The 13,476-nt window shown below is 37.2% G+C and overlaps 1 protein-coding gene across 1 annotated transcript; it reads left to right on the top strand.

Annotated features, from left to right (window-relative positions):
* Positions 1 to 777: 777 nt before the first annotated feature.
* On the top strand, positions 778 to 13,178 carry LOC306850642 (mitochondrial adenyl nucleotide antiporter SLC25A23-like). The gene is made up of 10 exons (XM_079386375.1): positions 778 to 1,572; positions 4,096 to 4,219; positions 6,839 to 6,926; positions 7,141 to 7,252; positions 7,359 to 7,517; positions 7,684 to 7,830; positions 7,927 to 8,040; positions 9,383 to 9,550; positions 11,050 to 11,200; positions 11,355 to 13,178. Exons 1-10 carry the CDS (start codon positions 1,372 to 1,374, stop codon positions 11,534 to 11,536), a joined length of 1,446 nt encoding a protein of 481 aa, XP_079242501.1. The 5' UTR covers positions 778 to 1,371; the 3' UTR covers positions 11,537 to 13,178.
* Positions 13,179 to 13,476: the final 298 nt, after the last annotated feature.

The following is a 13,476-nucleotide window of genomic DNA, read 5'->3' as shown; positions in this document are numbered from 1 at the left end:
AACCAGGTCATTTTGGCATATTGATAACCATTTGTATAACCACAGTTTACTACAAGTACCATGGTTAGGGTTAATGTAGCAAAACCATGGTTAATTTGTGATTACCATGGTTTAACTATAGTAACCACAAAAGTAGCCATGGATTTACTATAGCATTTCCAGTAAAAGCATGGTAACTACAAAATTATCCATGGTGTTACTACAAGAATCACGGTTTAACTATGTTTTTGTAGTAAAATCAGAGTAATTAGAAAATTAACCATGGTTTTACTATAGTAAAATTATAACCATAAAATAACATCTTAACTGTGTTTTATAGTAAAGTAAAACACAAAATTAAATAGGAGGTTATTGTATAAATGTGCTGACACTTTTATAATGGGAGATTTGTATCAGTCAACCAAGGGATGGATGTGAAGGGGGGCTTTTTTTTAGCATATACTCGATTCAGGTATAACATATTACTGTTTACAATACAAGGTTTTAGAAAATCATAAGAGTATCTTAATAAAGACTGAAAGTTAATAATCTCGGCGCGTTCACCCTAGACCTCTTTCACCAGAAGAGGTTACCGTTACTATAGCAACACGCTGCTCAAGCCTTAAACAAGATAGCATATTGTAATGATTTATGACTTTATTATAGCTTTAAATATCAGAAACATCTCAACTGACCGTTCGCGAAATGTGCGAGGGGTACAAGAAGAACCCATAAAAACAGACCGACGTAAAAGCCAGTGAATAATTAGCACACTGCTAATCCATGACACGCTATCGCTCCTCAGGGTGCTTTAATAGAGTTGGGACACCCAGCCCTTCCCTTCAGATCTGAGCAGCGGCGACGGCACTCATCCCGCACAGCACGATAAAATGAGCAAAAGACGCGACTCGTGAACCTAGAGCGGGGCTGGATGCGGAGATCTCCGTCGCGCTGCGATGCGGTAACCGCTGCAGGCGACGCTTGCTCTTCATGTGCTCTGAGCCCAGAACTGGACAGTTTTATAGGCATGCGCTGATGGAGCTGGCTTTGAGAGAACCGGTGGAACAGACACGGGGATTATAATTCTAGCCAGAGGGGCAGAGGTTTAATACTTCCTGGATTAACTCTGCAGTAATCAGCCCGGGCTACAGTGGAGCAACACACGTTTAAACGCGTTTTTGTGGCGGGACTCTGACAGGTGAACGAGGCTATATATCAAGATTGAGCAGTTGTTGTTGTTGCTGTTTTTAATTACCTCAATCCACAAATCCTTAAAGTGGTCTTTGCTGAAGAAGTACCTGTATTTTGGGAGGTAGGATGCAGTTATTGTACCTAATACAGCTCTGACTCTCGAGAACAAATCTGCCCCGTATTCACCGAGAGCTGTTTCATATGGGCGAAGCGAGGAGTCGGTTCCCTTCGTGTTGGACATGGGCTCGCTGTCAAGATAACGGGGTGTCCGATCCAGAGCGGGAGAAACGATGGGCCGAGCTGTTCGACCAGCTGGATCTTAATAAAGATGGGAGGGTCGATGTGAATGAGCTGCGCACCGGATTGACCGCCTGGGGGGTCGTTCGCAGTGAGGTGGACGAGGTGGGTCGCTTGGGAAGTTAATAGCTGTTCACCACACACACATGTTCATTCCTGGGAGATCAGCTGTAAGGTGCGGTGAATTGCAAACATATGAAACCCCAACATATCAGGTCTAATTTTTGGTAAGTAAGCCCACACGTCGTGAACTTTATAAACCGTGTGGTTTTTGTCATGCTTAGCCTACTCTTCGCAAGAGTGAAACTTACCCAGTAGAATACTGCGACCAAGGACAAATGATCCGGTGTAATTTATTTAAGACTTAGACTTCTCTTTCCACGCTGCAATATTGACAGACCTCCAGACTAATTTCGTTGCTTGGGACGGGAGACTGGAAAGTGTTGTAGTGCAGGGTGAGATGCGAGGTCAGCGGTCTAACCCAGTGGTTTGTATTGAAAACTGGATATAACTTCTGACATCACAAAATATATAATATCATCAATATATTAAATTAATTAATCACATTATTGCAATCTATTAACAAAAAAACAAGGTGCTTTGTCATAATCCTAATCCCATTTGAACACCTCTGGTGTGACTTTATATGCAGATCTTGAGCCAAAAACTCATCACCAAACACCAATGACTTGTACATAAGGGTACTGTCATTTTAGACACGTCCAAAACTGTTGCAACAGAGATAGAAATACAATTTTTAAATGCATGAATTATGTTTCCATCTTTGTTGCCACAGTTTTGTTAATGCCTTTTTCTGTTCTTAAGAAGGGGGTGTCCCAACACTTTTGTCCTTATAGTGTCTATACAAGTCATTGGTGTTTGGTGATGAGTTTTTGGCTCAAGGTCTGCATTTAAAGTCACACCAGAGGTGTTCAGCTGGGATTAGGACTTGGCTTTCTGCAGACCAGTCAAGTTCTTCCACTATGTCTGAATCAATCATGTCTTTTTGAACCGTGCCTTATACACAGAGTCACTGTCATGTTAGAATAGAAAAGGGTCCTGTCCAAACTGTTGCTATAAAATTAGAAGCACACAATTCCCTAAAACATCATTATATGTTTAAACATTAAGATTTGTACTCACAGAAATTACTAAAGTAGTCAAACATGTTCATTAGAAGTGTGCCAATATAGTGTACCTGAGTAAGTTAATTACAGCAGGTTCTTTTGTTAATGTGATGAAATAATGCGGTCACACACTTATATTTTAAGGTCCAGTTCTCGCTATTATCAAACCATTAACTACAATTTTTCCTCAATAAACTCCTAATTTGCTGCTTATTAATAGTTAGTAAGGTAGTTGTTAAGATTAGGTATTGTGTAGGATTAGGGATGTAGAGCATATGTGCTTTATAAATGTTAATAAATAGCCAATATGTTGATAGGCATGCTAATAAACAACTACTTAACAGTGAGAACTGGTCTCTATACTAAAGTGCTACCAATAATGTTTTTTATACATGTTCAAGTTCAAGTATTAGGCTATAGCTGCCCAGGTGCAGAGAATTGCAATTGTAGCTCTACTGGACTGCATAGAACATTGCACAAAATAAAACATGCACACTGTCTGTTATGTTTTTAGAGATTATTAGCATATATAACAACAATTATTTGTGGTTGTAAATTTGATTCACGTAGTAAATTTGATTACTAAAATAAACTGAAGAACAAACATCCATGTTTTCTGTTAGTATTACAACCTCACTATTGGTTTTGTGGAAGGTTTAACACAGCATATTTTGTATTTAATATTAACTTATAGGCCTACTGTTTAGGCATATATTTATTTCAAAATACGTTACTATGTAGCATATAACTATGGATATGGGATTGCTATATCAAAATTTGAGGCATATAGTGCAAAATCACACTGAGATACAAATGTTGGAACAAAATGTGTTACAGCACTCCCCATTCTCTCCCTACTATTTTAGAAAGGGATGTCACGGGTGCTGCAGTCAAACTGCACAAATAAATCTGCACCACTGGTTTAAGCTGCTTGAGTGGAGGACTGTAAGTGCTACTGACGGACAGCAAGTGTACTTGATCTGTAATTTATTTAGCCTACTGGTAATCTTTTGTATCTGTATAGCTGTATTGGTTCCACTGAACCCATCTTTGTGAGGTCTCACACAGTATGATGATTGAGACCTTATCTTATTCTATGCATTATTCTATAATGAAATTTAACTGACATTTTCTTTTACTTGCAGCACACAAGAAAACATTTTAACAACATTTACACTATATGCCAGTGGTATGTCTGTGCTGTTGGGTTGTGTGACTTTTAGTCATGTGCTGTGATGCAAGAGGAGAGATTAGCTCTAGTTCACAATGTGTTTGCGATTGGAGTTGTCAGACTGCTAGCAGGGCTTTGCACACAAGCAGAAACCTTGCATCTGTAAGCTTAGAGCAATGCCTCCTCTCTCTTCTTTTTGTTTTCTGTGAGTTTCTCTTTGTTCTTCATTCTACATAGGCATGGCTACAGTTAAATAAAGTTCACTATAACTCCTCCAACCCTCACATTCATGCCCTTAAACGTGCACTTTTCACTTCCTCCACCCCTCAGATTGTACGTATGAGTGACACCAATCATGACGGCCAGCTGGACTTTGAGGAGTTCACACAGTATCTGCGCATGCACGAGAAAGAGCTCAGACTCATGTTCCGCAGCCTGGACCGCAACGACGATGGTCTGGATAATCTTTTTGCACATTATAATCTTACCACACAACATCACTGTAACTGTAACCTCACAATACTTCCCCCGAAAATTCACATTTCGACTTTGCATAATTGCTGCAAAGTGTTTGTGAGATAAATCAGAACCTTTGTGTTTCTCTGTCTTGTAGTATATGTTATACTATAAGTTTGCAGTCAGGAGGTTTACTTTTGTTAGAGAAATTAATATTTTTATTTAGCAAGGGTGCATGATTGAAGTGATCAAAAAGGACAGCACAGACATTTATAAATGTATAATGTTACAAAATACTTCTATTTGAAAATAAATGCTGTTCTTTTGAACTTTTTATTCATCATTGAAACCCCCAAAAATGTATGTTTTCCACAAAAATATTAAGCAGCACAACTGTTTTAAACATTGATAATAAATGCCATTATACATAAAGTGACATGAATGAGGACTGGAGTAATGATGCTGAAAATTCAGATTTCCCATCACAGGAATGCATTACATTCAAAATACAGTGCTGCTTGAAAGTTTGTGAACCCTTTAGAATTTTCTATATTTCTCCATAAATATGACCCAAAACATCATCAGATTTTCATATAAGTCGTGGCCTAATGGTTAGAGAGTCGGACTCGTAATCGAAAGGTTGCGGGTTCGAGTCCCCGGCCAGCAGGGATTGTAGGTGGGGGGAGTGAATGTCCAGCGCTCTCTCCACCCTCAATACCACGACTGAGGTGCCCTTGAGCAAGGCACCGAACCCCCAACTGCTCCCCGGGCGCTGCAGCATGGCTGCCCACTGCTCCGGGTGTGTGTTCACGGTGTGTGTGTGTGTGTGTGTGTGTGCATTTGTTCACTACTCACTGCTGTGTGTGTGCACTTGGATGGGTTAAACGCAGAGCACCAATTTCGAGTATGGGTCACCATACTTGACAATGCGTCACGAAAAAAAAATAAAATAAAAAAAAATAAGTCCTGAAAGTAGATGAAGAGAACTGAATCAAACAAGTGAGAGAGAAAATATTTTCTTTGTCATTTATTTTTTGAGAAAAAATGATCCATTGTTACATATCTGTGCGTTGCAAAAGTATGTGAATCTTTGCTTTCAGTATCTGCTGTGACCCGCTTTTGCTGCAGTAACTGAAGGTAAAGTTTCTTGTAAATGCTGATAAGTCCTGCACAATAACATGTGGGAGTTTTTTCCCATTCCTTAGTGCAGAACCACTTAAACTCTGTGAGGTTGTTGGGTATCCTCCAATGAACTGCTTGCTTATGTATGTCCTTCCACAACATTTTAATTGGATTAAGGTCTGGACTTTGACTCAGCCATTCCAAAACATTAACTTTGTTCTGCTTTAACCATTCTTGGGTAGAATGACTTGTGTGCTTGGGGTTGTTATCTTGCTGCATGACCCACGTTCTCTTAAGATTCTGTTCTTAAACAGATGTCCTGACGTTTTCCTTTAGAATTTGCTGGTATAATTCAGAATTCATTGTTCCATCAATGAGGGCAGGCTGTCCTGGCCAAGATGTAGCAAAACAGGCCAGAGCCATGATACTACCACCACCACCATGTTTCACAGATGGGATAAGATTCTTAAGATGGAATGCAGCATGTTCTTTTCTCCGAACATAATAGATTCTCATTTAAACCAATAGGTTTTAGTTTATTTTGGTTTCATCCATCCATTAAACCAATAGTCAATAGTTATCTCCAATAGTCCTCTTGCTTGTCCACATGATCTTTAGCAAGCAATTTTATTTTTGGAGAACAGTGGCTTTCTTCTTGCATCTCTGCCATACACACCATGGTTGCTCAGTGTTCTCCTGATGGTGGGCTCGTGAACTTTAACATTAGCCAATATGAGAAAGGCCTTTAGTTGCTTATTAGTTGCCCTGGGAAATTTTGCAACATCGCACACTATTACACGCTCTGCTTTGGAGTGATCTTTGTTGGTCGATTACTTCTCAGAAAGGTAACAGTGGTCTTGAAGTTCCTCCATTTGTAAACAATCTGTCTGACTGTGGATTTGTGGAGTCCAAACTCTTTAGAGATGGTTTTGTAACCTTTTCTAGCCTGATGAGCAACATCAACTCTTTTTCCGAGGTCCTCAGTAATCTCCTTTTTTCGTGACATGATTCACTTCCACAAACATGTTCAGACTTTGTTAGATCCCTGTTCTTTGAATAAAACAGGTCATGTATACTGACATTTGATAGTCATTGCACTGACTGAAAACACCTCTGCACAGATGGACTCTAATATCACCTTTAAATTAACTGCTAATCCAAGAGATTCACATACTTTTGCCACTCACAGATATGCCATATTGGATCATTTTCCTGAATAAATAAATGACAAAGAAAATTATTGGGTTTTCTTTGTTTACTGTCAGGACTTCTGAAAAATCTGATTATGTTTTGGGTCATATTTATGCAGAAATATAGAAAATTCTAAAGGGTTCACAAACTTTTCAGCAGCACTGTAAATGTAAATGCAACCATGATGAGCATAAGAGACGTCTGTCAAAAACATAAAAAATTTAGTGACCCTAAACTTTCGAACAATAGTGTATCCTTTGCTGCCCATGTATGGAATAAGCATTGGAGAATTTTATGATTTTAGGTCACATCGATGTTGGAGAAATTCAGGTCTCCTTGCGCAGCCTTGGAGTGAATGTATCCACAGAGCAGGCCTCCAGAATCCTGCAGAGGTTAGAGCCCTTCAGCTTTTCACAAAACACTGTTTTTTTTTTTGTTTTTTTAAGTGCTTAATCAATGTTATGTACACGCTTACCTCCCACTCTGGCTGTGCTCTCAAAAGAGTTTGAGATGTTGCTGTGAAGCACCCACATGTTGAGTCACACATAGTTTCAATGGGCATAGAAATTTTTTTTTAAACTATTTTATATTCCTTTTGTGTGTCAGCATAGACAGAGATGGCACTATGACCATTGACTGGAATGAGTGGCGGGACCACTTCCTGTTTAACCCCTTGCACAACATGGAGGACATCGCCCACTACTGGAAACACTCTCTGGTCTACTTCCAGCTCTTTCAGAAATTAGATTGTAGGCCTGATATTCATAGATATTTAGGAATGTAAACTTTAACTGTCGTTTGAGTTTATAATGTATGCGTTTCAGATGTTGGACATTGGAGAGCAGCTGACTGTGCCGGATGAGTTCTCAGAGAAAGAGCGGCGTTCAGGTGTGGTGTGGAGACAGCTCGTGGCCGGGGCAATGGCAGGAGCCGTATCGCGAACGGGAACTGCTCCTCTCGACCGTCTTAAAGTTTTCCTTCAGGTTCGGTCACTCTTAAAAGTATTTGATTGAAGCTTTATTGTCTCTATCAATTATTGTTGTATCAAATAAACTCAACAGAAATAAATAAATCTTGCGTTTGCAGTTCTGTTGTGAAAAGTACAATACTCATAATGAAAGGATTGTGATCTGAGTGGATTTTCAATAGGTCCATGGCTCCAGTGGTGTGAGTTTGTTTGGTGGCTTGTGGGGAATGGTGCAGGAAGGAGGACTGAGGTCACTTTGGAGAGGCAACGGCATCAATGTCCTGAAAATTGCGCCGGAGTCAGCTATCAAATTCATGGCTTATGAGCAGGTAAACAAACCAGAATCCAATAGCCACTCTGTTTTGAACTAGGCCTGAGTGGCAGACTGTCTAATGCAAGTTAACTATAATAAATGTCTTGTGTAGATCAAATGGCTGATCAAAGGCAGTAAGGAGGGCGGCTCTCTAAGAGTTCAGGAACGCTTCATTGCTGGATCACTGGCAGGAGCTACAGCTCAGACTATCATCTACCCCATGGAGGTGAGAGAGGAGGAGGAAGTGAGAGACACGAAGAGACTTTCACTTTTCAGCTCTATAAGTAATGTAACCACAGAGCTGATGCCATTCATACTGTAAATCGAAAACTGGCTTTCTAAAAGCCCATTGGAAATTCCTGAGGGAATCCTTGGCAAATTAGCCTTCCGGGTTGGCCTACAAATTGACGTCATTACTAAATAGCTCTATAAAGATAAGACCTGAAGAATTCAGTTGCCTTAGTTCTGTACTTATCATCTTTTTTATCATAAGCACTTCTACAGATATTGTATAAAGTAGATGGATATAAACAATAAGATCTGTCCCAGTGTAAGAAAATGGATATGGAAACTTCTGAATAAGCTGTCAAGTGGATGTCTATAATTGATAATTTTAATTACAATATATCTATACAATTATAGATAGACATTAATACAGGAAACTAGATCATTATAATGTTACAAAGGTTTCTATTTAAAATAAATGCTGTTCTTTTCAAGTTTCTAGTCATCAAAGAATCCTGAAAAACAAAATCATGGTGTTGACAAAAATATTAACTGTTTTCAACATTAATACAATTTTTTGAAGGATCATGTGACACTGAAAACTGGAGTAATGACATTTAAAATAAAAAATCTAATGGATTCCAAACTTGTAGAATGGTAGTGTAAATATAATACAGTATAACAGATATGTCTAAGTGCATTGTGTTTCTTGTAATTTCAACTTTGTTTTGCATTTTTACAAAAATGGGTAGAGTAAGACACTTTCAATTGGTGAGGCAACAAATAATAAAATAAACACTTTTAAAAGCATAACTACAATACTATATAATATTATACGCATGTTATATGTAGTAATATTGATATCTGGATGATTTGGATTATCAAATGAACTCTAAATTCTTGTATTGGACCTGGAACATTCCTTTAGTGATCTTGCTGTAAAGTATCTGATATCTCAGTAATGTTCATAGCTGCTAACATAAAGTACAAATCACAGAGAGTCATGTAACAGGGGAAGTTGTTTAACAAAATTTGTTCCTAATTGCTGTTTGCCTGTTAACACACATTGTTCTAAATGCACAAAAAAGAATCAAAAATGAACTTGGCCTGGTTGACAAATACATGTACAAATTGTCTTTCTATTCCTGGTAGGTTTAAACAAGCTTCTTTTCTGGCTTCTAATATGTATTTCATGAGGCAGATCAGCATCACATTTTGGAAGCCAAGTCCTCCCTTTATTTATGCTGGAAGGAGCTGCTGCAGCTTGAAGTTACCAGTGACCTCCAAACGTATACTGCTCTATACTCTCAATTTTGTAAAATCTCTATATTGTTACTTCCCAGGTGCTGAAGACGCGTCTGACCCTGCGGAAGACAGGACAATATTCTGGCATGGCAGACTGTGCCAAACAGATACTGCGTAAAGAAGGAGTGCGTGCGTTCTACAAAGGCTATGTGCCCAACACACTTGGCATCATCCCGTATGCTGGCATTGATCTGGCTGTGTATGAGGTAGGCTGTGTGTGTGTTTTAACACATTTAAATGTTTGTGAATCCCTGCTGTCACTGTCAAACTCTGGGAATTCATCATTCTCCGTTGCTATGGTTGGTTAAATAATATGTTATGTATAACATTGTTGTGTTCTATGGTCTCCTCCTACAACTCACAGATCTTTTCAGGTGATGGTCCTGACAAATCTGTTAACCCCATTTCTTTCTTTCCCATGTGGCAAAAAAAGCAATCATTTTATTTGGCCAAGGATACACTGAATTGATTAAAAGTGAAAGTAAATACAGTTATAATGTTACAAAAGATTTATATTTTAAATAAATGCTGTTTTTTTACACTCTATTCATTACTGTAAAAAATCCTGGAAAAAGTTTCATGGTTTCCACAAAAATATTAAGCAGCACGACGCAGCAAATTAGAATGAATTTTTGAAGGATCATGTGACACTGAATTCAATGCAATGAAATAAAAAGTAATATAATAAATATAATAAAGTATATTACTGTAAAATATACAAAAAAATTAAAAAGTAATAATATAAAATTGTAATACAATTTCTTTTCAGCTGCTTAACAAACTTTCCTGTAGCTCAAATAGAGCATGGTGCTAGCAACGCCAAGGTCATGTAAAAACTGTAACTTGAATGCAATGTAAGTCGCTTTGGATCAAAGTGTCTGCTAAATGCATAAATGTAAATGCTTACACACATTTTCAAAACTTTGCCTCTTTTTTTTTTCAAAACTTTACACACAAATCCACGAATTGCACACACAAAATGCATATCTTGCAAAATGAAGCACTGCATTCAAAATATCACAAACACATCTCAAAAGCAAACATTTGCAAACACCCTTTGCCGCCATATTAATTCCTGTTAGATTTATGGGTGGTACATAGAGAATTGTGTGTTGTGTTTGGCAAAACATGTTTTATGAAATTGAAAACTGAGTCAAAGGCTGAGAATTAGTTTCTGGTTTTGCCTATTTGGTGTGTGCTTCTGCTGTTTGAGTGTCAGCTTTCAGAAATTGTGTGACAAGTAAGGATTTTGTGTATAAGAAGTTGAAAAAAACTAATAGTTCACAATAATGTTTAGTTTTTTTGTTTTTTTTTAATCAAATTACTGTCATACAGCCTTGATGAGCATAAGAAACTTAGTTTGAAAACACTGAAAAATATTACTGACCCCTTTTGAAAGATAGTATATATTGTATACACAGCATGACTTCTGTCAAATTGAATATACAGTATATTTGTGTATATTTGTGATATATTCTGGCATATATCTTCAAATGCCAGAATATATCACAAAACATACATTTCCAATTTTAAAATACATTCTGAGTAAATACAAAATGCATTTTTAAAAGGAAAGAAAGATGTATCAAAAATAAATGTATGCAAATATGGTCTAACATCTATATTAGCAATATATGAATTGTATATTTTGAAAAAAGATGTAAAAATCTATGTAAAATCTATCTATATTGCTCTTTTCTGTCAGACTCTAAAGAACGCTTGGCTACAGAGGTACTGCATGGGCTCGGCTGATCCTGGCGTCCTGGTGCTTCTTGGATGTGGCACTGTGTCCAGCACATGTGGGCAGCTGGCTAGTTACCCGCTGGCGTTAATCCGCACACGCATGCAGGCTCAGGGTGAGCGAGATGAAACAGGGTCACAGAATTCAAATTATGTATCATTCTGCTTATTTTGTGATTCTTTAAGAAGCACAATATGTTCACAGCAATGAAAACACGCACACAAAAAATGAAATTATAACCTCACTCCTCCTTCCTTTCGTCCTAAAAGCCTCAGCAGATGGCGCTCCTCAGCTGTCAATGGTTGGCCAGTTCAAGCACATTGTGTCCCATGAAGGCGTTCCTGGACTTTACCGTGGCATTGCCCCCAATTTCCTCAAAGTCATTCCTGCTGTTAGCATCTCTTATGTGGTTTATGAACATATGAAGAGAGCACTGGGAGTGGGATCTTAAACTAAGACAGAATCAGAGTGAAAAAGAAAGAGAGAGCCTGTATTGAAAAGAGGACGATGAAACTTCTGAACCTCATAAAAAGAGACTAAGGGAGGCACAGAGGACCCCTAGAGAGCAGAATAAGGAAGACATAGTCAATGAATGACCTAGAAACCTCTACATTGTACGCAATCACATTCCCATGGCAATTTATACTTTAATAGGATGGAAAGATATTTTTGAGCTGAGGTTGTGTTCAGAGTGTTTCTCTGTGACTGGCAGCTTGGAGATCTCAGGTTTATTGTATTACATTTATTTGCAGTTTTGTTTTGCAGTTTTTGGTGAACACCATTGAATAGTACTTCATTTTACAAGGTGACAAATGTGGGGTAATTGTGTAAAGAAAAATACCTGAAGACAGGGAGAGGTGGTGATACAGTATATTGGGCCTATTGTAGTATTTGTAGGAGAATTAACAAAGTTATTGTTTTTTTTTAAAAGACAACCAAAGTTTCCCTCCTAAAATTGACCAAAATGTTTAAGAAGGAGTTTTAACGGGGATATTTGAATTAGCTTCTTCTGACTGATGTTTCATAACATTTCCGAATGATTTATAAAGCATGTTTCAGCAGGGATTTACACAGCTCATATATATTGGTAAAGGTCAGTGAGAGGTAAGCATGTTATTTGCTACACTTTAATGATCAAAAGATTTGCACTCTTCAAATGATTGTTGAATTTATATCTTGAACTGACTTGTGATGTTCTTTTAGGACATCTCTGCTGCTTTGCTACCTTTTTACAGTTTTAGCCTTTTCTGATATTGCAGTCTTCATTGTTAAAGTGTAGAGTGAAATACAGGATTTAATGAAGTAAATGGTATAAATAACTGCCTTGAACAACTCGCAAATGGGGCAACAACAAGGGTATTAGATCAAAAGGGGAGTTCATTATATTCAATTTGGAAACTTTGTGTTTATAAAGGAATGTGCTGTGGTGAATGTTAAAAAAATGTGTTTGAAAGTAATTTATGAATCTATACACAAAGGGCTTTTGAGCCACAGGTAGTGCATGATGTCAGTGGTTTAAGTGGTTTCACAGTTTGCATGCTTTATGTGTTTGGAAAGCTCTAATCCATATAAGAAATATGCAAAGCATAAAGCTGACAACAACATTTAACATAAATCATGACTGCTGTTACCCGACTCTGTTTATCAGAAACACATTATACATATTTTATTTATATTTTTTTTATTATTATTAATTGAACTGGTTAGTTGCGTCTAATGAAGATTTTTTTTTTTGTGATGTAGTTGAGTTGATATATAAAAATGGCTGTCTTTAAATTTGAATATGAAATATAGTTTAAGTATGAATACTGTGTGAATGTAGTTATTTGAGATATGTATTTATGGCTTATCTTAGAAAATAATTACCTCTGAAAATTGTACTTTGGAACTGAATTTACTTTTTTTTTTTGCTTGAATGCATTGCATTGAGAGTAGTGTGCCTTGACATGCTGTATTCACTTTATAAGATGTGCATGCTGCTTTATTGAGCCAGTCTGGCAATGATTCCCTGCTTTCTTGAAGTATAACAGAGAATGAATCAGTTTAAGGTTATTAATGATAAAAAAATAATAATTCTGTGAAGCTCGGGTTACAAATAAATAAATAAATAAAAAATCTTACGTTTATCTTTTTTTTTCTCAAATCAGGCTTGATTTTAATAAACATTAAACATGCTGAGCTTTAAAGTCTAAAAAAATAAAATGTTTTACTCATATTTGACTTTATCTGAACCAATATTTGTTTTCAGATGATGTTGCCACAATCAAAAGGCTATTAAAACAGATAACACTGACTAAATAATACCATAAAACAATGAGGATATCAACTCAGAACTATATATTTAAGTTCTATATTCTTCTTATTTTGTTAAAGGGTGACTAAGTGATGATG

The sequence above is a fragment of the Barbus barbus genome (genome assembly GCF_936440315.1).
Source record: "Barbus barbus genome assembly, chromosome: 3".
NCBI lineage: Eukaryota > Metazoa > Chordata > Actinopteri > Cypriniformes > Cyprinidae > Barbus > Barbus barbus.
This window is presented reverse-complemented; position numbering and strand designations above follow the sequence as displayed.